Source organism: Hippichthys cyanospilos, chromosome 1 (genome assembly GCF_059441005.1).
Source record: "Hippichthys cyanospilos isolate Australia breed blue-spotted pipefish chromosome 1, RoL_Hcya_1.0, whole genome shotgun sequence".
Lineage (NCBI taxonomy): Eukaryota > Metazoa > Chordata > Actinopteri > Syngnathiformes > Syngnathidae > Hippichthys > Hippichthys cyanospilos.
In genome coordinates, this window is record NC_142369.1 from 22,648,079 (window position 1) to 22,674,742 (window position 26,664).

Sequence of the window (26,664 nt, forward strand, 5' to 3'; positions counted from 1 at the left end):
GTTTGTCTAGAAAGTATCACTCAAATTCCCTATCGCGATAAATCATTGTGTCAAGTAGGACTCCTGGTATTGCCTGTTAAAAGCTTTCTTTTTCTTCTTAGTTGTAGGCTCTTTTCTCCTTCCTAAAGGAATTTTCTAAAGATGTCTGTTTCTCACTGATTTTTTTATACTACATGAGTAAAATTTTGGCTCTCGCGTGACCGAAACGGATACATGAAATGTCAATAATTATTTTGGGTGTGGCCCAGTAGCGGTTCTGGCCGCGGACTGGGGGTTGGGGCCTCTCTGGGCTTTTAGACACTCTATTTTTCACCAAATATAATCTCATGTCTCATATGGTTTCTCGAATTGAGATTTGAAGGTGTGTCATTGACAGATTGCTTGTCTTGTGTTGCCAATGATAACATCACACTCCTATATAGCAGAAGGCAAAACATCAAATTGCGAAATACAAAGCCCGCATCAGGTATTCACAAGAAGTCTGTGTTACTAAAGTGCATTTGAGAACTGAAGACAAAGTTCTTTTCTCTTCACCTGCACCACGACTGCTCGTACGCATTTATTAAAGGTTGTAAGTGCAACGGCCGAGGTAGATCAAGCAAGGTTTTGGCTGGACCATGATGTTGGCATGCCTCCATACATAGAGGGGTAATGAAAATGCAAATCGGCTTGGACTGCACTGACTTGTGGAGGCCAAATGGGCCAATAAGAAGCTCGGCGAGGTGATTTGGAAGCACTTTGATGGTGTTTGTGATCCAGCTGGGACGTGCGGCCTGTGTATAAAAGGTCACGACTCCTCTCTGTGAAATGTGTCTTCCAATTTAGGAGTGAACTTTAAGGATTCATGTTTCTCAAGGGGAGGGCGGAAGGGCACCCGGTAGAGTACAGACAATGTTGCCAAACAACTGTTTAAAAATAGCAGTTGGTTGGACCCCCTTCTTCGATAGCCACATATGCATATGACAGACTTTTGTCAGGAAGAGTCTTCATTCATCCGTTGCGTCTTTGAAATTCAATTCTTACAAATTCACCCATTAATTGTCTTTTATTCCACGCAACCTATGTTTAGTTATTGGCTATAAAAACTATTCAAGTTGTTTCTGCTCAGTCTGTAGATTAGCCTGACAATGCAAAATCAAAATCCACCTTACAAAGTATTTGAAAACATGACATTGCAGGTGAGAGGCATTACTGAACAGGCCCTTCGCAATAGATGGCGCCGTGTTAAATTTTTTGCTGTTTTTGTGACAGTGAGACTTCACACTTTTCCTCTCACCTATATATTTGAAAATGGAATCAGCAATTGTATCAATCAAACTGTGAATATTGGATTCCAAAAGATAATCAACGATAAAAAAACTAAACTGTATATTTGTTTCAATCAAGTTTGTTTCCATCAAGTTGTGCCTTCCTGGCACTCTTGATCACATATCACTGGAAACAGTTTCAATCAATCAAGTGACGGGCAGGCTGAAGCTGAAACTCGTTGGTTCATTTGGGCGCCTGTTAACGAGAATGCGAACAGGGGAAGCTAACACGTCGACTGGTATCTAAATCAAATCAACCAAAATGGCCCTGTATTGACACCTAGTGCCAACTTGTGTCTTGTACATTTCAATTGTACACATTTTGCACCAAATTTGCCTCCATAAAACAGCAGGTCGAGGAGCTAAAACTAAAGCAAACATGCGGTTGCTCACTGTGACAAGCCCAATTGAAATGAGTTAGTGTACATGCATAGTATCAATGCATCTAAATATATTATAAAAGCTACAGTGTATTCAAAACCAGATGGAAACATGTCTGCATTTGTACCGTTGGAGTTATTTTGTACATGGAGTGTATACAATATTCATACTTACATAGATTGGATTTGACACAGAGTTCAAAGCCCTACCAGCACCTGGCATGGATAAATATGCTTTCATGGTATGCTTCACATATTGTAGTTCAGCAATATTTTTAGCAAAAAATGTCCTTATTTTACTTGGAGATAGATGAGGGGAAATACTCATGGTGGCAGAGTACGTGCAACAGCATTGTGTGGTATATAATCAATTACCTCTTTCCCATGAGACAAGGTGTTAAAAAAAAAAAAATGTTCTCTTTAAAAATGTATGAATGAATGAAGTTACTTAAAACCAGTGCATGCGGTTACCAGGTAGCCCCCAAGGATCACATTAATATCCAGCAGACCTGCAAATAGCTTACAAGTGACAGAAGATTGTGATTTTCTATTACTTGGAATTTTACGAGGAATAAAAAAAAAAATGGATGCATCACCACCAAGGTAATATTGTAGCAAACTTGACTTTTTCCAAAGAGGTGTGACTCATGTTTTTCCAGCGCCACATAGAACAAAAGATGTCTGGCTGCCTGATGACATCATCTTAAATTATTTTTAGATGGAGTGATTGATAGGAGTTTTATGGACTGGCTTTGCAGTTCAACCAACTGATGGCTTGTCGTATATTTCTCATTTTCTGGAAAATTATGTTGAAAGCTTTATTTCAGTGTCTTTGCACAAGGTTTTATGCAAAATTCAGACTTAAGGCCATTTTTCTAGTCATATTTGCTCTATTTGAGTATAGTGTTAGGTGTGGGTTCATTGTACCCTAAATTGCACTGGACATAACTGTACTTACTGTACAGGCAGGGGATTAATCAGGTAAGTCTTATGAGGTCTTTGCCTAGTGTTTTCAGGGTAGACCAAACTAGTGTAAATGGAGTCACACTACTGATCACATTAGCTTTCCTTTTTCAGCATTTCCCCACAATGACTTTCTATGTCGTTGTCAAAGAACTTTTCTTTGTGAGTGTGTGCGTGCGTGTCGGGCGAGTACACACTCCCTTCGGCCCCGGCACGCCGACGCCTTCTCCGCGCCGTGTGATGTATAGCTATGTGTGGTTTTTCCAAAAAGTCCATTAGTAGCTGGCACCAGGCCGTTACCTCCTCTACGGACACAGATAAAGACGCCTGGCGTGGCTGCCCTGTGAGCCGCGAGGAAATGAGAGGACAGAGAGCAAGCTGCGATGGGAAAGATGGATGCACTGCGGGAACACCTTGACCACGGCTCTGAGCCCGGCAGTAAGAGAGGAGGGGAGTGGTAAATGGGAAGATGATGAAAACAAAAGAGAGATGACAGCACAAAGCAGGAGAGAAGGCTTCGAGAAAGTGAAGACAAACGAGGGCGCGAGACAGACTCTGTGTACGATATTGTCCCAATAGAAATTCTGTCCTCCATTCCTCTTTTTCATTCTTTTCATCTCGGGAATTAAGATAGCTATCTAATGCTTCGCTTTCGGTCAAGCCTGCGGATCTCTTATCTTACAGTTGAGGCCATCGGGTCTCAAATTAATCCCGTTGTCAAACATTGCCAGTGCGGCTCATTGTGCAGTCTATTGGACTAATTGCATTGCTGCGTCCTGCCTTGTCTGCCCCCCCAAGACAAACCAAGTGTGAAATCTAATCTCCCGCATTTTGCCAAATAGCGAGAAATAATCATACAACTTATTGTACCTATTTTTGAACAATAGCTGGCATGAAATAGAAATAAGGCTGAGAAATCAAGTCTGATTGTGAGAGGCACTGTATTGTTTGGCTTTGGCATCCAATTTCCGGAACGTTCATCATTTTAGGATTAATTGAGTAAAAATTTGAACTGGAAAAAGGTGCAGATACAGGATGACTGACCTCTTTCTTTGTTTCTATAAAGCCATTTAGTTGTTTTAAACCGCAACCAATACTAAGTGAATAATATTAATAACAGTGTAAGTATTTAAATTTCAAAGTCAGAAATTTCTAGGTCAGTGAAAGGGCAGCGATTGGAACTCGGCGTGTGCCATTAGCTTGGTGTTGCGAAACAGGCGCAACGCCAACCTTCGTCACTGGGTGTTGGAAAAGGATTCAGCACGTTGAATCTGGTCAGGGCCGTCGGAACAATCTTCAATTCCAAGTGGCTATTTAACGAGCGAATTAGGGCACTAATGTAAAGTGCAGTTTGCCACCATTGGAAGGAAACGGTTCCTAGCTAATCAAAGTGACTCCTATGCTCTTAACAGATTAATTATACATCATTATAATAATTTAAGACGATTAGATCAATGTAAGGATAACAGAAAAACTACGTGCTGAAGTGTCAAAAATTAAGTGGAAAAAGTTTTCGCAACTATACAAAACTGAAGTTGTAATACGACGAGAAAAAAACCCTCGTGATTTCCTGAGAATGGAGCTGCGATATAATGAGGAAAATATAACAGTTAATTTTCATAGATAAAATTATTTGTCCATACAGTGCATAGGCAATGGAAGGTGTCGCTCTGTTAAATGAATCGTGTTCATGGAGGGCAACGGCTGTTTAGAAGCTTTGGCCAAGGGCCACTTTTACAAGCACTGAGCATTAAGCGGGGCCATTGCAGTTTTATAGATGCCATCAAATATTCTGGAATTTCATCTCTTAAAATCTTGGTGGCGAAAAAAAAATGTGGACTGATCTATGTGCTGTGTGTATTACTAGGCAGAAAGCACCAAAACACTCAGTGACTTTAAAATGAACATTTGGTGATAAGTCAGTCCACACAAAGTTTTTGAGAACCAAAATGGAAATATCAGTTATATAAAAAGTCTTAAAATATGCACATAATATATAGACTCTCCCTTTACTGCGTTCCCTCTCTTTCTGATTGTGTCCCGCTCTTCCTGATCTTTTTAATAAATCGCAGCAACATGCATGTCAGAAACAGTGAAGCACTCCATGAGGAAAACTACTTTTCCACCACTTCTGCATTATCTCGGCTCAGCTCTCATGATTAGTGCAGCATTTTATAGGGAAGTACAACAACAACAAAGTTGTAGTCATTGAAAATATGCACAACAAAATCCCAAGTACAGTGAGTTCATTACACTGACCGTAAGAGATGTGCCTGTCAGATGCTGTAATTATTACAAATGTAAGCATATTACCTTATTACAAGGGTATAGCATTAGAGTAAATACAAAAATATGGAAGAGGCAATGAAAACAGATGTGAAGGAGCAGATGCAGTTAGTCAGTGGAAAAACAACAAATGAGGCTCATAAAAAGGGAAGCTTGACCAAATGCAATTCATGTAAAATGTGCGACATCCGGTAGACCCCGGAAAGAGTACTTCTGCGTATATAGTGGGTGCTGTCAAAAGAAGTCAAACAAGACACCACCTATCATAGGTTGTGCTCCAGTCACACTAAGGCACATTTCCTCGATCCACTTAACACAATGCAGCCTTTGAAACAGGAGTTCAGAATATTCAGGGAGAAAAAGGAGAGGACGAGGTTATCCGAATGGTGGTGACGTACCGATAAGACAAAGTGATTTCGCTGTTGAGTCAGAGATGAGTCAGAATTCGCAGATTGGCTCCCAATCCAAACGTATTCACTATAAACCCACTACTGGCTTCTTTGTTCCACCGTTTTGTTTATTTTAAACAGCAAACACGTCCCTCACTGGTGCAGTGATCCCATCCCATCTCCAGCAGTGTAGTGCCCTCACTCTCCATTTTGCCACAAATGGCCAAGTTATTCAAAAACGCCTCATCAATATTTACAATCTCCCACTTTTTCAATAGGAAGACTCGCCTCTAGCTTGCTGCTTTTTCGTTTGCCTTTTGCCCAAATCTTAGTATCAACACAGGAACGCAGTCATTGCACGCGCATAACCACAGGATCGTAACAGTGGGGAAATATGTTTGCTGTTTGAGCTCGTTGTGTGGAATTCTAATGAGCTATCGCTCTGCTGGAAAGGGAGCTTTCTCTCGCTGATTTTTCTTTCTTCTTCTTTTTCCATCTGCCGTCAGGGTGATTTGCACTTGTAGAAAATAGAAATGCCAAAAAGGTATTTGGTCTTAGCCGAGGCTGAATTATTGCAAAGGAAATTGTGCGCGGTCGTAATCAGGAACAGTGGCAGATGTATATCAAGGCGGCTTTCTGTGGAGATTTCACTACCGTCCAATAAAAGACACTACAAACAGGATGAATCAGATGCAAATTTTCATAAATCTAATCAGACTCATCGTGTCAGATACAAGTTGAGAAGCGTCAGACATCTTTCAAAAATAAACCTTTGTTCATGAGAAAGCTTGAGGGCGATCTGGGTCTCTGCTACTGTCGCAGCCACACAGAAGGCCACCGCAAAACGTAACCTTGGCAACTTGGACCGAAGTGTCATCGGCAGAAGGCAGCTTTTAAAAGGACGCTGACAGTGACACCAGTGAGACAAGCACACTCGTGCTGGGCAATGACACACAAACGCTGCTTGACAGCTACGATGGCGACGCTGCCGAGCTTGTCCATGGGGTGGCCGACAAAGGCTTCTTTTTCGGCTCTCTGAAATCATAGTCAACAGTGATACAGATTTAAAGTGACTGCTTGATATGTAAATCAGACCATATTGACATAGTTTTAACCCAACTGCACACACCAGCCAAAACATCTCTTTTCAACAATGTATGCGGCGCCATTAGTCTCGAAACAGTATTTAGATTAATGCGTTTGTGAAATATCAAGATTCAAGTTTTATTGCCATATGTATAGTATTATTATACTATATTATTATGATCATTAAGCAACAATATACTACATTATTGGTTAATATGAATTAAGCAACAAAATCCACCCACTTTAATCCATCTCAGTTGGTTGCCCTTTTGCCACTTGCCGTTGACAAGTGTAAAGTGGGCATATTACATTTTTTTCCCCGAGTGACAACCGCCGGTGCTTCGCATATGTTTTGTAGCACTTCGATGAATTCCTTCCATCCATCCATCCATCCATCCATCCATCCATCCATCCATCCGAAAGAAATGCAAGATTGGCTTCCAAAGCAACATAGGCCAATGAGGGCATAAGTGGATTATAATTCCTAGGCAGGAGTGGATTACAATTCTGGCTATCATTGGTGGATGTTGCGCTGGGAGCCAATCATGTGTCTTGACCCATGACCTGATTGACTGATTTTCTCGCCAGTCTTGCCCAAGTTCTTGACTGCTGAGGAAAGTGCTTCAAACAGCAGTCTCCGAGTGAACCTCGCACGTGAGTGAGAGTACGCAACGGGCGGAGTACGGGGAAGGACGAAAGAGGGCGTTGGGAAGATGTTACGTAGTAAATCCGAATTTCGAGTGTGGTGGCAGCTTAATGGACTAGAGGTGATCGTATGTGAATCTCAGCCAATCATTTTTCTCCCATCTATACCAAAAAACGTGGCGTTTATATTTAATATTTTCAATAGGTGCGTCGGGGTTAATGTGACCAGCTCACTATGATCCTGATGAAGAACGGGGCGACAGAAAATTGATGAATGACTCAATCAGGAATAATTAATGAAGCATTCAGAGAGTGTTTATCACTTATAACGTGAGCATGATAATTCAACTTTTTTACACAGTGCATTTGCATATAGCATTAGCAATTGTCCTGTGTTAAACTTCTATTGCGTGACAAGTTCATTTGCCTTTCCCATAATGTAGCCCTTATCACCGTCTGCCCATTTAGCATAATGACTCCAGAAATTATGATAAAGTGCCATCATTTCTTCACCTCCACTACATAAATTTCAAGTAAGGAGCTGTATAATGTGACACTACACGCTTTCAACAATTTGCCATAATGAATCCAGTGATGTTGAAAAAGATGATGCAGATTTCACGGCAAAGCCAAATCAGCCGAGACTTGTTTCTCTGGTTGGAGATAGAGGTAGGGGTTGGATTGAGTGCCATCTTAACATAAGTTGGAGTCCAGCATGAACAAGTAAAGACGGTGGAGTTGCAATGTGCGGTATGAAAAGTAGTAGAAGGTGGCAGAAGTAAAGATAAAAAGGCTGGTTAAAGTGAGAGTAGAAACTGAATTGGGGTGCTTAAAAATAGCAAACGCAAAACAAAAATGATACCCATGGAAAAACGTTTTGGATGAATTAGTAGATTTGGGGATCTTTGTCTCATGATTCAATTCGATTCCGAGTTTGGGGTCTGCGATTCGATTCGGAATAACAAAGTGAAACAGTAACTTTTTGATAACATTTACCAAGTTTTTTTTTTTGCAAGGAACATCTTTTTCCCAAAAATAATAAAAACAAATAAATATAAATAAATAATAACGTGGGCAACTACTATTATTCGAGGCTAGCTATGAATTGGACAGCTTTCATAGTATTAAATATGATGAAACAAAAATAAACCGGTACATTGTCATTTCACAGGAAGACAGAAGGAGACAGAAGACGGAAGGATCGAAACCATGCAGGATTGTGGCCTTCGAGTGCTGGAGTTTGAGACCTATGAGCTTAAGTGAGCGTATGGGTAAAGCATGGAACGAGTGTCAGTTTGTTCATCTCAGAGCATATCGTGAGCATTATCAATCACGATTGTAACATATTATTTAGTATAGTATAGACAGTATTTTCATTCATATACAACGTATGTGAGTAATATGTGTGCGTGATTTAATTTGGAGTTTGCATACATTGCTTTGTATATTGTCTTGTTTTATTTTTATTTTATTTTGTGGACATGCTGAAGATTTGCGTTGTGTTGATTATGGACCATTTGTTATCGGTTCCATATGAATATTTGTTTTCGGTTAGGTTACTTATTTCCTGATGTTGTATGGAATTATATTATGAGCGAGCAATATTGACTTTTGAGCAGAGAAAAATGCATTGAGCAAGCAATAATAGACTGAGTGAACAATGAAAGATTTTGAGAAGATTTTGAAAGCTCTCATTTCTCACTGACTATAGCCCTCCCTCTTGGGCTTGGGCAGGAGAAGGTGTCTGTCCTCCACTTTGTTTGTTGTGAATTGTACAAGGATCTGTGACTTTCCAGAACAGGCTGAATAGTGACATCATTACACAGCACACCACTGACGTGGTATGGTAGTGGACAAAAACAAAAAAAGTGAAGCAGGAAAGAAGTGTATCGATTTCTTTTCATGCTTAATATCGCTATTGTGATGTTTTAAAATGATTAAAATCATAGTAAATACAAATTCCAATTCTTATGTGACTCGATTTTTTGGGTCACCCCTATTAATTAGCACAACATAAAACACATACAAAATCTCTTATCAGTGCACGCACAGAAAGAAAAAAAAAGAAAAAGTAACATTGCATAGTGACAAAAAAAGGTGAATTATTAAAAAGAACATTAGTTATATTTAAAAAAAAAAAAAAAACTTAATTCGTGAATCTTGCTTATTTCATTCTTTTGAGCTCATAGATTTTTTGAGGAACCTATTCTGGGTTGTTTGTTGAAAAACTTGCCTGTTTGATGTTTTCGGATACTTAATATAAAAATATTGATGTGGTGCTATGTACAGTGAATGTATCTTGGTGGTAAGCTCTTAATTGAATTGATGGAAGATGTTTCATTCAAGTCAAGCCGCAGGGTTGTCCAATAGAACAAAAGATATTTGCCGCCGTCTTGTGGCATCCGTACCAAAGGCAAAACAAAATGTGTTCAGCGGGCAGCACTTCAAGTACTTACTGCATTGGGGAGTGGGTGGTGATGGGACATGGATGTTTTGTAGATGATTTAGTAAGAAAAGACGGAAATGGGCTCTCAGGGGTTTTACTTACATGGATATGTTCCAAATGGAGGAGAAGAGGGAACAAGAAGGTGAGAACAGATTTAAGAGGATGGAAGACAGAACATATTGGTTGGGTTTTCATTTTCAAGTTTTTACTAATACATAAATTCTTTTTCCTATTAACTTAATGGACTACTTGGGCACATTAGTGCAGTGGCAACCATCAAACACAAAAACGCGCCCTGTCTAACATTAGGGAGAGGACATCAGGGGGCAAATGCATAGATATCAGTGTTGTCCTGCTATGGAGTAGTTGTTAATACTACACGGCTTGGCACCTTCCTCATTCATCAACTTAGTAATAGTGTATGTTACGTCCCAAAACCTTCAGTCGAAAGATGCCGATTTCTTAGTGACCCCGAGAGCTAAAACGAATTCCGGCGAATCAAGGGTGTTTTCTATTTGAGCATCAGTACCCTAGAATGCTTTACTCATGAAAGTTCAACCAGCTAGCTGGGTAGAAATGTTCAAAAGCCGTCTAAAGACACATTTTTATACTCATACATTTTGTAGAACCGTTGGACTGCCACTTTCCCTCTTTTTATTTCCCGCCCCCTTCTCTCGGCTTCGGCGAGTTGCTGATGAACGAATTGAATGCTCGTGAAAAAAACTTAACACCAAACGCTGTCGATTGGTATAATTCATCTGAAAAGTGCTCTTTATAAAACAGGGCGGGTTTTAGAAATAAAAAAAAGGGCAAAAAGAACCAGTTTGACTGAATATGCACATACACATTTATGTATGAGGTGTTTTACTCCCAGTTTTCCAATCCGGCACGCCAATTTGAGCAGCTTCATTGGCCATCGTTTACCGCATGGCTCGAGTGGAAATTAGGGGAAAAAAATCCATTCCATCAAGTCTCTGCTCAATTTGGCAAAACGGTTGCGGTCAGCACTCAAAGACTTCACACCAATCCCTCAGATGACCTTGCAATACATGTTCAAAATACTTGGGAGTGCTGATGATACACATACACACACAAACACACAAAGGCAAAGGCTTGGAGTGACACTTTCACCCAGTGCAGTACAAGGTCACACCGACAGAAAATCACTTGGACTGACAATCCACTCAACTCCCAAAATCACTTTGCAGTCATCGTAGGCTCTGAAAGTGCCTGTCAGGTATTCTCACTTATGCCACATAAGCCAATGGAGGTGCGTTATTGATATCACAAGTGGGTGTGCAGCATCTTAAGTGTGAGGGCACCTGTATCATGAGTGTAAAAACAGTGAGCATGTCAATCAGGGGTGTCCAAACTTCGGCCCGGGGACCATTTGCAGCCCACCACCCGTATATGACGTGCCTCATCACCGTGAACAGAAAGCTGTTCTGTAGCCTTTAATTCAATTAGCTTGACAATTTAAATAGTATGTTATCATACAAGTCATCTTATGGATGAGACATGACGTTAAAGGTGAAACACAAATAGCTCCATTGAACTCAGTGACTGACAGATCACGCGACATGATGTGCTGCTGCTCGGTGAAGTGAACAGAATAAGAATTTAATAGTGTGGTATAATAATACTATACATATGTCAATAAAACTCTTGAATCTTGAATCCATGGTGCAGCCCTGTGTGCTTCTCATTGTCTTATATAAGGAATCGTTGGGTACATACAGTCATTCAGAAAAACATTTTGTAAACGTACTATTGAAATGTACTAAAAATGTACAACATATTTTTTTCACATACACAAATGAAACATATATTACTATTTTTGTGAGAGTGAATATCTCTGACTATCATGACTATGCAGATAACACACAGCCAATCCATCAGTTTCACCAAATGACAGCATCTCAATTGATGTGTTAGGTAGGTGCCTAAAACTTGGACTTGAATGCTGAACATATAACATACTGAAACATACATACGCACAGCCACACACACCCACACAACATGATTACTGAAACAAAAATTGTATTTCAGTAGTGTGTGAGATGTAATCTTGAATTATGTACCCCCCCCATAGTCTCAGTTATGTATGACTACCATGCAAAGCCTACAGATGTCTGCTTGCACATTCAATTATGTATTTGTGCATGAATGGGGATGCTTGTGTGAGAGTTTGTGTGTGTATGAGACACCTAGAGACAGCTGAGACGCTGACCCGTTCTGACATTTAATAATATTTTGCTGCGGGGGACGGAAAGTGAAAGGGGAGAAAATCCATCGAGCTCAGGAGACAACTGACGGAGGGAGGTTTATTGTGGAAGCGAGTAGGGCATAAAAGGCCTGAAAGGAAAAAAGAGAGAAGGAAATGAAGGTCTCAAAGGACTCAGATACAACAAACAGGCGGGGACTCGCCACACGTCTAAATATATCACACGGATAGATGTCCATGAGGAAGTGTTAATGACATCATGGCCAAATAGCCTCAAGCCAGTGATGTGCTATTCAAGGTAACGGTCAGAAACATGAAAAAAGGCTTCGCATTTTGAAGTTTACATGAGGTCTTTTAATTAGCTTATGAAACTCCTTGGAGGACATCTTGAAAGCTCCTCGGATGAAGACATTTGTTCACCCCCGAAAGACTCAAGGTAAAAATGTTCAGACCTTTTGAAAGAGTAGTTAATTAAAGTGAACTCCATTCAAAAGGACATCCACAAACGTTTTTATTTATACCCTTACAGTTAAGTGATGGCCCTTTGGGAGAAACGTGACATGACCACCATTAATTAAACTATGCATAGAAAATGCAAATACATTTGCATCCATATAAAAATACACGTGCAGGCTGTCAACAGCATGCCAACGCAACAGGTGGTGCTATAGAGCAGCGTAATAAAATGATTCTCTATTGCCTATTCCTTCCTCTGTTTTTGCATGTAAAAGAGCATTCTAATAAGGAATATTGAAAGACTTGTTTGGGAACGATTGAGTACACCTGACTCATTAGGGAACTTAAGTCACTCAATCAGAAAGCACAGTAAAAAAAACAAATCTGGGAAATGCACTGATAATAACTGACAGCTTTGGGCATCTGCACTTTAAAATGAAGCTTAAAAAATGAAAGGAGCCATTGGTGCGGCTAAAACTAGCTTGGGAACTACTTAGAATGTCTTCAAGTCAAGCCAAGTCAAATTTATTTGGATAGCCCTGAATCGCAGCAGTCTCAAACGGCTTCACAGGTGAAAAAGAAGTCATACAGAACATTGTCCAAACAACATCCCCAGAACAAAGCTCCCGGAAGGGGAAGGAGAAACTCAAAGACCCCATTTGGGTAAAATAAGACTATCTCCAAAAGTGCACAAAAAAATTACATGCAGAAAAAGCACTGAAAAGCAAAATCAAAATATGAATGACCACACACAGGCTGTCAAGGGCATACGAAAGCAACGTGACATTTTAGCCATCATAAACAAGTCATTTATAAGGGGAAAAAAAAATCATTGATATTTTGAGATAACATAATAGAGCAAAACATCAACATAAAATGGAACAAGGCTATTGATTACAACCATCAGTCAATATGACTCAAAACACTTTTGGGAAAATCTTCACTGTAACTGTAGGCTATTTAAAACTACGGCAAGAAAGAAACTCCTCAAAGCAAGCTGTTAAATTATACATCTTTTTTTTCCAATTTAAATGGTCTAAAAAAGGCATGTTACTAAAGGTTATTTTACTGAAACATTTTATCGAATAGGAAGCCTTATGAAAGTCCTTCCTGCCATAAGCGCAGTGACAACAAATTAAGAAAATGAGGAATAATATAAAGTAATGGACAATCAATAACACTGAACGAGAAGTCTTACAAAAAGACGCTATCAGAAAGGAGACACAAGTAACATTGGGCAAGGAGAGCAATCATAATGTTGAATGATTGCTTTATTGAAAACAGCAACTGACAAAGAGAAATCAATCTACACTTTTTCACCCCAACACACGCGACACACACACACATACACACTTCTATCCTCCAGCACAAAGTTAAAGAGTGGGGAGGGAGAAAAGCTACAACCATGTCTGGAGAGTGAGAAATAAATGAAAGCTGAATGAATTAAACACAGACACACATTGCATTCTTAATGCTACACAGCCGCTTCCTTGCTGCCACTCTGAGGTTCATCATTGCTGTCATTAAGGATTCATCCAACAACAACAAAAAAGCAGATTCTCACACCCCACCCTGATTGGAACAACCACATCTAATTTTCTCTCTTCTTTCAACTCTGCTGCCAATTGAAAAAAAACATTTTATAAAAAGGCCATTTGACTAAAGTGCATTCTCAAAAAGCATCCATCTGTCAATGATTGTAATCATCAAGCGAGCGTAATCCAGAGAATGCACCACCCACCACCGGCTCAACCAATCAGAAAGTGCATGCCGCAACCAATGGCAACTCGTGAACCATGTAAAAAATACATTGATGTCCTTCACTTTGACAGCACAACAATCCCACATATGACAACAAAATAATAGGTTTGATGTCACCAACAGGGCACACCTGCCCCGCTTGGTCGCAACCCCTCGCTCGATTCACAGCAGCTCATTTGAAAAGCATGCTCACCTTTCGGATGCCCTCCTTGGACTCCTCCACGTTGTTGTCGGTTCCTCCTGTGCGGTTGATCATGCGCCACATCTGCGAGTACATGGGGTCCCTCTCGAAAGGGTTCATAGCCTTGGAGCGCACTTGGTCGTACACCGCGGAGTCCAGCACTGTGCCGTAGGGAAGTTCCGTCTGCTTGGACAAGTCCTGCAGGGACCTGGCAGGAGAAGAGGTCACACATGCTTGAGTTGATCACTAAAGACTCTTGAAACATAGAGACCGAGGGCATCTGTCAATATGTTTGAATTTCAAAACAAATATATAGTTTGTCTGATCATTCAAGACCCCCAAGGTTATTTTCCTTCTCTCATGGATTTCTAAGCATTCCTTTCCTATTCTGTGCTCTCAGCGCAAGTCCCACCCGAGAAAAGGAACATGACTTGCGAGAGGCCTGATGACATTAGTTAGCCGTCGTACCACCCGTGCAAGAGTAAAGACACGCCGACCTTATTTTAGTTTCGTTTTGTTTCCGGGGTTGAGGAAGAGAGATTTTGCACAGTTGGACGAGTAAACAGCAACCTTTCATTCATTAAGTTCAAACATTTTAACTGTGGAAAAAGCCAAAGGAGCCAAAATGTGTGTTTGGGAGCACACAGCCTGACAATCGGCATCAATAGCAAATAATTCAACTGCGAGTGGAACTACTGTTATAAAATACTAGTTTCCCACGGGATTTAATAGGAAAAATAGCTCTTGACACCAGCTCTTGAATTTAATATCAGTAAAAACACTGCTTTGGCACCTTCATTCCTTCGGCTGAGGTAGGCCCTAGAGACACATGAGTCTCATGAGGATAAGCCGTCAAGATGATGGATGGTTGGATGAAAGTTTGGTGGTTGGACAGCTTTGAAAGTTGCCACGCGGTGAGAGGTGCGGCTTCAGTAAACACGGCATTTCACTTCTTGGTTAGAAATATCGGTACCATACATCTCATATTTAATAAGATATTAAATCACCAATGTGCCAATTGTAATTTATATGCTAACATTTGACTGTGGAAGGGAAAATTATACCATGATCGAGGTCCTTTAAGCCCATTCCCCACTAAAGGGAGAGCATTTTCAACTATTGGCAAAGGTAGCAAAATGTACCTTGACGTCAAGTTTTGTTGAAGGTTGCAAATGTGTACAAAACGTTCGCCAAACCTTCATCAATAGTTTTAGTGTTTTTTTTTTGTTGTTGCGAGGATGTTTTGAAAACGTTCAGAACGTTGATTTGAACGTGTTCAAAACTTTGATGACAAAAAAAGGGCAGGAAAACACTTTGTGACCTTTTGGCTAACGTGTGCGACCTTGAAGTACTATAATGAGAACTCAACATTCACTGGCTTTGAAAACGCAGCGAGATTGCATGTCATTGGGGTGGGGGCGTTAGCATTAAACTAGCAAACTTCCTGTGACAAACATGTGGTTTGTTTCAAGACAAGGTGTACATCTCTTTGTTTTATGTTAAAGGACAATTTAAATGGGAACGTCTGAGCCAAACGCACTTGGTATCTTTTTTGTAGAAGTCAAACTGCTCTCTTAGTCCTATATTTAGAAAAAAGAGGTTTAGCAGAAAACCATCTTAAAAAAATAGAAAATCATAAAACATAAGTACTTTCATTACATTTTGAAATTTGCAAAGCTACCTAGTGATGGAGCGCCTCATACGTCAAATCTATTTGTCAAAACAACAACAAATCAACCAAGCATTGGCTCACTTGATCAATGCACACGTTGGGGCACTTGGAGCAAGAGGTATTACAAATGTTTACATTTTTTCAAATTTTTTGATGTATTTTACTGTTTTTCATTGTGTACCTAGTTTAGTTGCACTTCACGCTCTGGCCATTTTTTGCAGTGGGCAAGATTGATGACTGCGGTGTCTGTGCAATTACATGGACGCTCGCTTACAAAGACGCCACTGTGTTTACGGAAGGTCCTGACTTTTGTGGTTCCTCCCGTGACCCTCTTCAAGCATCTCCGTGACCCGCCTTAATAAATGGCTTTGAACATTTTAATGTGCATTGTTGTTAACATGGCTCTTTTATCACATGGGGTTAATCACTAGCTTTAATAGTTGGCCCTTGCAAAAGTCCTTTGGGAATACACATTATGTTTGAGATTCTCTCCTCTCCTGTTTCCTTGCGTATGTATTGCTATGTACTGTAACAGTGAGTGCGTTATAAATAATAACATTTTCTCACACAGTGAAACTTCCACCGTGAAACACTATCTGTTCTATGCTGCTTGTTTACTCCCAAATTGTAAAATTGGAATTGAAACAATTAATTTGTTCTCGTGTTAAACAATAAAGCCGACTATTAATTGGACAGATAATTTTGAGTAACTTTTAAATCTCAATAACTCATGCAAGCTTAAAAGGCCAACGAACAAGGTGTGCAACTAAATTATTCATTTGATTGAAAACATCTGATTGACACGTAATGGTGAGGAAACAAAAGAGTGTGCTTCCAGGAAAATATTTGTCATTTGAGGGCAGTTGGAGTATTGCGGGAAAGAATTAACTAAGTAAGAAGTATGGTGCCTACGCCCAAAATGTTAGAGACAAAGTAAAACTCTCTTGATGTTGATTCTTAAGAACTTCTTAAGGGGTTAAGGACTTAAGCTACACCTCTAAGTTATCAGATTCATGAGGAAGGTTTATTCTTTCATTTTGGACCATACATCTATTTGGTTGGTGCCTTTATTATTTTTTGTTTTATATTATTCCAGATACAATGCATTTTTATATCATCCTTTTTTTAAACGAATAACAATAATTCAGTTCTACAGAGAACATGATTATTTAACTCTTTATATCATGTACTGTAATATAGTTATATGTATTCTAATCAATATAAGACACTGTACACTGCTTTATTTGTATATCAAAAGTGTTATTTATGAAATAGAAAATTGAGTAACGCTACAATTATATTAGGTGGACAACTCAATAATTTAACATTTGAATTAATTTTGGATTTCTTCTTTCGGTATTATTTTCTTATGCATGGTAAGTAGGCACCAAGTTGAAGCACTGATTTTACATATTAATATCAATAAAAACAACACAAACCAATTTCTCACCTTCCAAGAGTGAGGGGAGATTGTACAGACTAGCTGCAGCTATTGTCAATGAGAATAACCATGGTTAATGAATCACTTACTGCTTCACCATGTCTAAAAGCCAAAGAAATCATTTTATGAAGCTGGCTGTGGGAAAATTGCATACTTTGTGAGCCTTTCCCTCAATTACAACTCCGTAATATTCAGCATCCTTCTTGTGTCTTTGGCTACATATTGAGCTCTCTGTCTGTCTTTCTGTCCGTCTCTCGGCTGCCGCCCGTTGCTGTTTCTGGAAAGGATCCGCACAAAATTGAAGGAAAACATCCAAGCGTGAAATTGACCAGAGAGGCTGCTGAATGTTTACTTCTTATTTCATTTCCACAATGAAACAAAAACCATTAATAGTCAAGACATCTTCCTGGTCCGGCTAACTTCTCCTTAAGACACGGAGTCGAACATGACCGCTTCTTCCGCTGCTGTCCATCGTTCTTCCTCAGATAGTCATTCGGGACATCTGCGAGGAGGCCATTTATACACTGTAGTGTAGTGACTTGGTGAAGCAGTATGTGGTTCATAGCCCGAGGTTGTTTTTCTAGCTAAGTTTACTTCTTTGGACCACTTTGATGGCTGACTTAAATTTTCTTCATTCTGGCACCTATCTTTGCAGGCTGCAGGGCCATGTGAGATAGTAATTACGCCTCTAATGACCCCGAAAGAGTAAACACATTATAGATAATGCATGAAAATTTATGGAAATCCTTAATTCGCCCAACGGAAACCAGCTGAGAGGCCCTTGTTAATGGCAGTACATTTTCAGGCAGACAAGACAAAAATGGAGCACCATTTAGGTAACATTAAATGAAAATAAATACATGAAAAAGCCAAAGATACGGACAGACGGATGAACAATAATCAAGAGAAAAATAATGAATGTTGTTTATTCCGACGACGTGCCAAGGTAGAGTGGCACCGGTGGGCAGAGAGGATGTTACGGAATGCTGATTAGCCCAATGAGAGATGAATGCTTCCGAGTGCCACCAGGAAACAAGTGCCGGCACAACACACTATCATCGGGAAAGATAAACACGAGGCTCAGAGCTAGAGGGAGAGAGAGAGAGAGAGAGAGAGAGCAAGTAGCACTTGTCTTTAGCTGGTCCACACACTCCCAAAGACTCACACACGTACAATGACAGATCTAAACTTTAAACAGGAAATTAGAATCCTCTGAAAGGGGCGAAGGCAGTGGTGGGCTAGCGAAAGGCAAAGGGATAGGGGGACAGATATGACATGGATTCATAGTAAATCCCACAATGGCTTCATACACACACGTGAGCTTGTTAGGCACTTACTGTATTGAGTTCTCGATGCGCGTGATGGTGAGGAACGCCGCTAAATTGGCTGTATATGAGGAGATGACAATGAGGGCGAACATCCACCAAACGCCCATCATCATCCTTGTTGCCAGAGTGGTATAGGGCACCTCACCACCTAGAAATACATAAGAGAAGGAGTGGAAAGACAGAAAAAAGGCACAGTTGAAAAAGAAAATAAGGTGAGCCAAATAATTCAAAGAACAAAATGAGAGAAAGGAATGTTTGTAAACAGTTTATGATTAAAAAAAAAAATAAAAAAATAAATTGAGATTTCAGTGCACTGGCCAATTCATGTGAAACATCTTGCGATCTAAACTTGGGACTTTTTACAGCAGGAAACGCACAATCGAGTTGTGGTTGATCTTGGTTGATCTATCTTTCAATGTAAGTCGAGGGTGAGGGTTCAAATCTCAGCTTGTGTTACCACGTGTGGAATCAAAATTTCCCCGTTTGGTTTGGCATGAACAGGCCCAACTGTCACATTTGGGATCCTCACATTGCTGATCCTCACTATGGTCAAAAAGGCAACAAACGTAACTAAAAAACGTAATATAGTACTGGCTTCAAGTTTGGGTTCCTCGTGTTTCTGATCAGGCACTTCTAAGCACTTCTAGAATAGCGCCGTCAAAAACCATAGGTTATAAGAATTATACAATTATGGTTAAAAAAATGGACTAAGCCAATGTTTGGGTCAAAATGAGCCAACTTTGTTTTTTTCCCACCATAGGTTGTTCAGAAAAAAAAGACTCAATTTCTCTCTTTTTTGTGTGTGTGCATAACCCAAAAAAGTAAGATGAAACTTATCCAAATATCTGAGCCGTCCATTTTTGACCCATTAATGGATTAATCAAATCATTGGAAATACTGTAGGCTTGGACCGACACCACCTCTCCACCCCACACCACCCAAAGAAAGCAGTTCCTCAATAATAAATGTGACACCCACCCATGTAATCCCATGTTCCCTTTATCATTTTCCCCTCTTCCACATTGTTGCTTTCCCCCCTTCTTCCCATTCCCTATTTAAGACCCAAGCACTGCTGCCTATCTAACATTGATTCAATTCAAATTTCTTATCATCCTTCTTCACAGTATCTTTCTCTCCACCAATGCATTTGTTGCTGACATTGTGTTTTTAGTACGAGCTTGAGGGCGCAGCAATATGCGCTACTTTACAGCCACTTCACACACTCTATCTGTATGCTTTTATGTTACCAAGGTATGACATCGGGTATTACAAACTGCGTACGTATCGGATGATGCATCTAGCCCTCTTTCCAAATCGACAATTTATGGCACACCCCTACCAATAAGCAATGCTTGCTATTTGCTAATAGCTTTGATGTATCCACAGCATCCGACAGGGGATTGCAAATATCCATCCAGACATCTATTTTCTATTATACATAGCATGCGCAAGGTCTTTGTTTTTCTTTAAGAACCTTTGATAGTTCGTCTTTAATAAACACATAGTGCTTTTTAGGTCCCTTTAAGGACCTCAACATAGCGATTTGAGTCATCACTGACTGTGATTTATGTCTAACTCCGGCAGTACATTTCAAGATTTTCAATGACCTAACTTAAAATTCCTAATATTCAATGAATCTAGTGCAGGTTTTAAGACACTTCAAACAACACAGCTGATGTTTTATGACATCAAAACCTTTATTCCACTGAGTGAAGGTTGGCAAGTGTCTGCAAAGGTAGCAACGCTTTTGATCTTGTCAGGTTGTGTTCAAGCTCGCCACCATTTTCCAAAATCTCCAAAAAAATTGCCAGAAGTTGCCAGAGCCTGTACTTCTTTTGTCACATTTTGATGGTGTTCAAAATGTCCTTATGGGGAAAAAAAAGAAAATGGGCCTAAAGTCTGTTGTTTTTTTTCATTACTCAGCATTTACAAGAAAAAAATAACATTTGACACAGCCCGCAACCTTAATTAAATAAACCACTCTGTCAACTATTCCTACTATTAATCCCGGTACAAGAATCGATAATTTAATTAATCATACTACAAGTAAAAATGAACTGAATACATCATACGGACAGTACAGCCCAATACACGTGCATGTTTGTTTTCTTCAATTTCTCACCCCTGACAGATTGAATGACAAGAGGGTTTACTCTGTGAAACATTTCAGCCCTTTCTTCCATGAGCATGTGAAAGCATGAACCTTCTTGTTAACCAAGGAAACAGGAGACTTTATGAGGAAAAAATATGGACAGCAAAAGCTATAGGAACATTTTTCCTGCAAACCAAATGACAAAGGTGAGCCCATCAAGACTGATGATCCAATTGCTTTTTTTTTTTTTTTCAAAAATTGTGCCAACTCAATAAAGTTGCATGCCCAGGTAAATTATAGACAAGATGCGATGCTTATTATATGGTCAAAGTTAATTAATGAGGTGCAATTTTGATTGCTTGCTAGTAAGCAGGAAGTTTGACTAATTAGGACATCTCTCTTGGTCCTGGGTTTGGATCCATGTTTGAATTCGCTTGAGAAAATGCCGAGAATTATCGCTCTGCAGAACCACAAGACACAGGGATTGTCAAAGCCAAAGGGCCAAGCTTGGTTGAACGTCATCACGCTGCTTCCCTATTGAGTATGACACGAAGAGAACAGAATATGGAGAGTAATTAAATCAGTGGCAGCCTGTCAGGGCCAGCAAGGCCTTCTGCTGGCCTAACATAACCTGACATCATTATCATAGTTAAAATCTATCTATCTATCTATCTATCTATCTATCTATCTATATATATATATATATATATATATATATATATATTATGATAATGATGTCAAGTTATGTTAGGCCTGCAGAGAAGGCCTTGCTGGCCCTGACAGGCTGCCACTGATATAATTATATATATATATATATATATATATATATATATATATATATATATATATATATATATATATATATATATATATATTTTTTTTTTTTTTTTTTTTAACTATGATAATGATTTCAGGTTATGTTAGGCCAGCAGAGAAGGCCTTGCTGGCTGTGAGAGCCCACCACTGTGTTTTTGATTAAGCTCTGGCATGTAGCATTCATGAGAATTGATGATATGAAAGGCCAGTGGGAATATAAATCTGTTCCCTTGGAAGCATGCTGAATTACCAGACATTACCTGCAGGAATACCTGCAGAAGGTACTTTAGGATTGTGATTTTTCATACTCGCAATATGCACACAAGACCCGTGGAATTAAAGCAGAGAAGAGCAATTGTGTTGGGTTAAAGAAAATATTTCATGTTGATTTTCAGGCTACATGAGCGAATTTGATGAAATATGTAATACAGCAGGGAATGTCAGCATCTGCATGTTGAAAACGTTTTGAAGGTGCACTAAGCTACTCTTCGAAACCCCATGCAATATTCAGGAGCACACTCTCGCTGTGTTGTCACTGATTCAAAGTAAGAGCAACAAAAGCATATTCTAGTTCAAGCAATTTTGTATTGTGCAAAGTTAAGTTTTCATCTGAATGAGAGGAGCCAATAGTGAAATTATGAGGTAAAATGTTCATTCACATGTACATTCTTCAAGCCATTTATCTTCACAAGTGTCACGGGTGTGCTGGGGCCTATCCCAACTAGGGTTAGCAGCTAACCTTAATACCGAACTGGTTGCCAGCCAATTGTACACGAAGATGAACCACCGTTTGAACGTGCAAGCACACCTGAGGACAATTTAGATGCAAAGTTTACCTGCCCCGCATATTTTTGACACCTGAGTTCCAATGGTCTGGCGAACATCCGCTCCTTACCGTGTCTCTCTCTGCCCCGACAATGTGTGCGTGTGTGCGTGCCTTTTGCTGTGGGTACGCTTCATGACTGACATGAACGTCCCTGTGGGGCGGGAGTAGATTTAAACTCCACAGGAACATACTGTGTAACTCATGAAACACACCCCGGCACACGTTTCAACACACAGGCAGGAGGCAGAGACAGAGGAGCAGACACCGTTGGAAATGTCTTACTCTTACTCTCCATTGTAATCAACTTTGATAATGTACAGATTAGACTGTATTTAACGCCAGGGGCCGCTACTAATACGACCTCAACTGCGCCAGACTTCAAAAGAAAGGGGTTCTTCTTCCGGCAGTCGGCAATTCAGATTGCTAAAGCTCCTTCTATATGGACGAACGTTTTATTTTGAGCTGTGACAACTGGCTTCGCTGAATTGCCGAAGGTGATGTCAGCGGTGGATTTGTTCATTCCGAAATGGCCGGCCACGGACACAGCTACGCGTCGCTGAAGCGATATATTTCTTTTATAATATACGTACGTAATGGAAAAAAAAAAAATCGAGAAGTCTTGAATCCGCGTAATGGAAAAGAAACCCGCAATGTAGCGAATCCACGTCACGGAAAAAAAGGCTTCACTGTATTTCGATGTCCAAGGAGTGTCCATGGCAAGTGCATGTACAGTCGTAAAGCGCATCCATAGCAAAAGGCACACACACAGACACACACACATATACATTGTCCGGGCAGATAGAGGATTGGCTGTAGTCTCGCGGAGAGCCATGGTTATATTAGCGGCACTCGAAAGTCTGAATAAAGTGAAGCCTGTAAGCAAATATGATAACAACCACAGTTTATAGTTGAAATTCCAATTTATTACAAAATTAATCTGAGTAAGAGAATTCTAACGCTCTGGTGAAGCCTTTTTCCTCCTCCCAACAGCGTGTGTGTTTTATGATTGACACAGGCGCTGTTTTCCTATTCTATGTACCTAAAAGTTGGGAGTTGGGGCGGTAGTAGATGACAACCCCTGCCCTCATTGGTCGATGGTCGCGCAGGGTGGCAGGAAGGTGCTGGGAGGAGGAATGAGGCTTTACCAGACCATTGGAAATCTGTTACCTAGATTTCTTTTGTAATAAATTGGAATTTCAAGTGTAGGCGTAAATGTTATCATGTTTGGTCAGCTTATAGGCTTCACTTTAATGAGGCTTACATGCGCTGCTGAGATGACCATGGCTCTCCATCCTACAACAAAATGGATGGGGAGGATAACAGTAAAGTAACCATATAAGATTAAATAATTTAAGATTTAAGGTTAGTATGTACTGCAGAATATTTGTCTTGATTATGTAAAGAATAACATATGAGTAACATTTAAAACAATTCGGGTACCCATTTATACATGCATGAAAATTCCGATGGGCTGGGTGTTTTTCACTTATCACTGGGGGTTTCCGGTCCCCATTAACTGCAAAAAACGAGGGATCACTGTAATTAAAAATCAAATAAGATTGTTAACAATGGGCTATGGGTGACAATCTGTTGATTTTGCCACAGGATTTTTGTTATGTCTGCTCAATAAAAGTTGATAAACAGTGGCACTCTCTTCAGAACCAAAACAGCACTTCCTTTCCATAGTGAAAGTAAGCAAGGACAAAATCCAAGGAAGGTGATGCTTGAGTCCCTGCAGGAGGCCTTCATGCGGGAAGGCTTTGAAAGTCGTATTCGTGCGTCAACTCCCGACTGCGCTAATCATCTTGGGTCTTCGCTCCAATTCCAAGTGAATATGTTCATGGATTCTAAAAGAAACACAGTTAGCCTAGAGAAGATTTTTTTTTTTTTTTTTTTTTGGCCAATGCCAGTCCGGTGGATTCAAAGGCCCCCCTGGTGTGTCCCTCACTAAGACCCTCCATTCTTACCATCGGGGGTCTATTGCTTTAAGCCTCAGTCTGCAGTATGTCTCCATTGTAACTACTGCACTGTTGGAAAAAATCACAAAGCTAACGAACAGACTGGAAATGTAGTAACTTTACGAAGCTGATTTTATCCAAAAGACTCCGGACACCTTGCTGTATGGATCACTCAACTGCTAAAGTATGAGCAGGAAACCATCTGAATGATTTTCGTATCAGTGCCTCCATGTGGTGGCAGATGGACATTAAGTAAGGCTTTTATATATTGAACATAAATAACATTAATACGCTGCTATTGAAGCAAAGGCTGGTTTGGATGGAAACCAACAATCTTCAGTGTTTACAATACTTCTTTGTTCTTCAAAAATATGTACGGTTTTATTTGTCAATAAAACATATTTGTTACGTTCTTTGTTGATTCCAAAATAACTTTTTTTGTGTAGATTTTTGTGTTTCATGTTTACTAACGTGTATCCAAAAATGGTCAAACAAAGCAGTACAAAGGATCCCTGCATATTTGTGGGTCAGTTTTTAAATTATAACACAAATTCTCTCCCTCTCCCTCTCTCTCTCTCTCCCTCTCCCTCTCGCTCTCCATACATATATATATATATATATATATATATATATATATATATATATACACATGTTAGTGGACCCCAGGTATACGACGTCCTTGCCTTTTTTTTTTCACCTCACAATGTGGACCGCTACATTATTTTGTCCCCTCTTTACGTCATTTTGATCGCCTTGTGACATTAAACAAACAAAAAAAAAGTCTCTTCTCAAACATGGCGGTCATTGTGCGCGTGTTTCTACTTGGGGCAATGCGGTCATACGTCACTACACATGTCGCTGCCTACATTACTACAATGCTGGTCCCCTATTGGTCGGTGTCTTGATGCCCTAAGATACTGGTCTACGATTTTATTTTTTTATATATATATATATATATATATATATATATATATATATATATATATATATACAATTAGTATATATAATTAGTCTCTCCATATGCTCTCATAAATGCATCTAATGGGATTGAAATACATATATAACAAAAATAATAATGAGTCAAATGAATTGATTTTTACAATTATTCGGTGTGTTTCATGCATGTTGTCATATTTTCTTGTGAAAATGAAAAACAAAGGCATCCACCACCCATACCCACGGAGCTCAGAGCCATCCTGCAACTTGATCACCTTTACCAAAATCATGTGAAAATCTCTGCGCCATTGAATAAATGTGGTTTTTGTAGGTGAGAAATGTAGTTATCTTTTGGCCGCCAAATTGTCAGGTGCATAAACTCCGTTATGACAGAATGCCCACTGTGACAGAGTTTTCTGCCTCATTTTTAAAAAGGCGGAATGAGTTTTCTTTCTTTGTTGCAGTATTAAATGCATGACTAACTTGTTTTTACCCCCAAGCTGCAACATCTCCAAATACAGCTCTTCATTGTCTTTCACTTTTATTTATCAACCAAAACTACAACATTGTGAAGTGAGTTCATCATCATTTAACCAAAATGTCTTTCAAGCGAAATAGCTTTAGTTTGCAGCCATGTGGCAAGAAAATGATGTCTATTGAGACAAATAGCAGTTATCTACTGCCAAGTGCTTGTGATTTTTCTCAAGATTTTCGTGCACTAAAAGAATTTGCATGTAGATTCTATAATTGAAACATCCAAGAGCATAGGCAATATGTTATCAGCTTCCCTGCTTTCTCTTTCCAATTGAGCCCACAGTAAGAACACGTTAAAACGTCCTGCCAATCTACAACCATCAAAAGCACTGTAATCTTTTCTATGTTCCATAAATCTACCATCACAAAACTCGAAAAGGAGCCATGGCATCCCTCTGTAGTTCTTCTGGGCCGAGAGATGACGAGAGTGTTTCATTAGACCTTCTTGGAAATGTTAAAGTTGTTCAGCTGATTCCAGTTCCCAGTTGGGAGTCATAGCAATCCCACTAAAAAATGACGCAACCTTTACTTTACTTCATTTGGCAACATTTTAGAAATCAAACTGAAAAAAATGGCGGTTGAATTTAATGTTATTTTGTCTAGCGCTTGAAAAAAATCAAACCATCCAGATATATTATTTTTACAAGCAGATGGAAGGTCTACTGTCCAAATAATCATGATATATTTTGTTTTAAGTGGATCAAAAGTCTACTTAAAAATGCATCTAGATTCAGATCCTTTTATTTCATGCAACCAAGTGACGAAAATTGAGCAAATTCAGTGCAACATTTTTTTTCAGGGCATATGTTTCTAAAAATCTAAAATCTAAAAATGTCAATTTAAAGCATCATCTTGCATGACGTTAACAGGCATCAAATAATCTTTTTTGTTGTGTGTTTCAATTAAATTCATTGGCCTCTTGTGTGATACATTTCAA

General features: G+C 39.5%; 1 protein-coding gene across 7 annotated transcripts in view; it reads right to left on the reverse strand.

Annotated features, from left to right (window-relative positions):
• The window catches only part of grid2 (glutamate receptor, ionotropic, delta 2), a 461,289-nt gene that overhangs the window by 54,307 nt on the left and 380,318 nt on the right, over positions 1-26,664 (reverse strand). For all 7 annotated transcript variants that reach the window (XR_015865772.1, XR_015865770.1, XR_015865771.1 and 4 more), the window contains 2 exons: positions 18,575-18,713; positions 14,137-14,332 (listed from right to left, as the gene is read on the reverse strand). Coding sequence is in view for 4 of the 7 variants with exons in the window: in XM_088415956.1 (XP_088272082.1) it covers positions 14,137-14,332; positions 18,575-18,713 (335 nt within the window). In the remaining 3 variants the exon portion in view is untranslated. The remainder of the gene's footprint in view (positions 1-14,136; positions 14,333-18,574; positions 18,714-26,664) is intronic.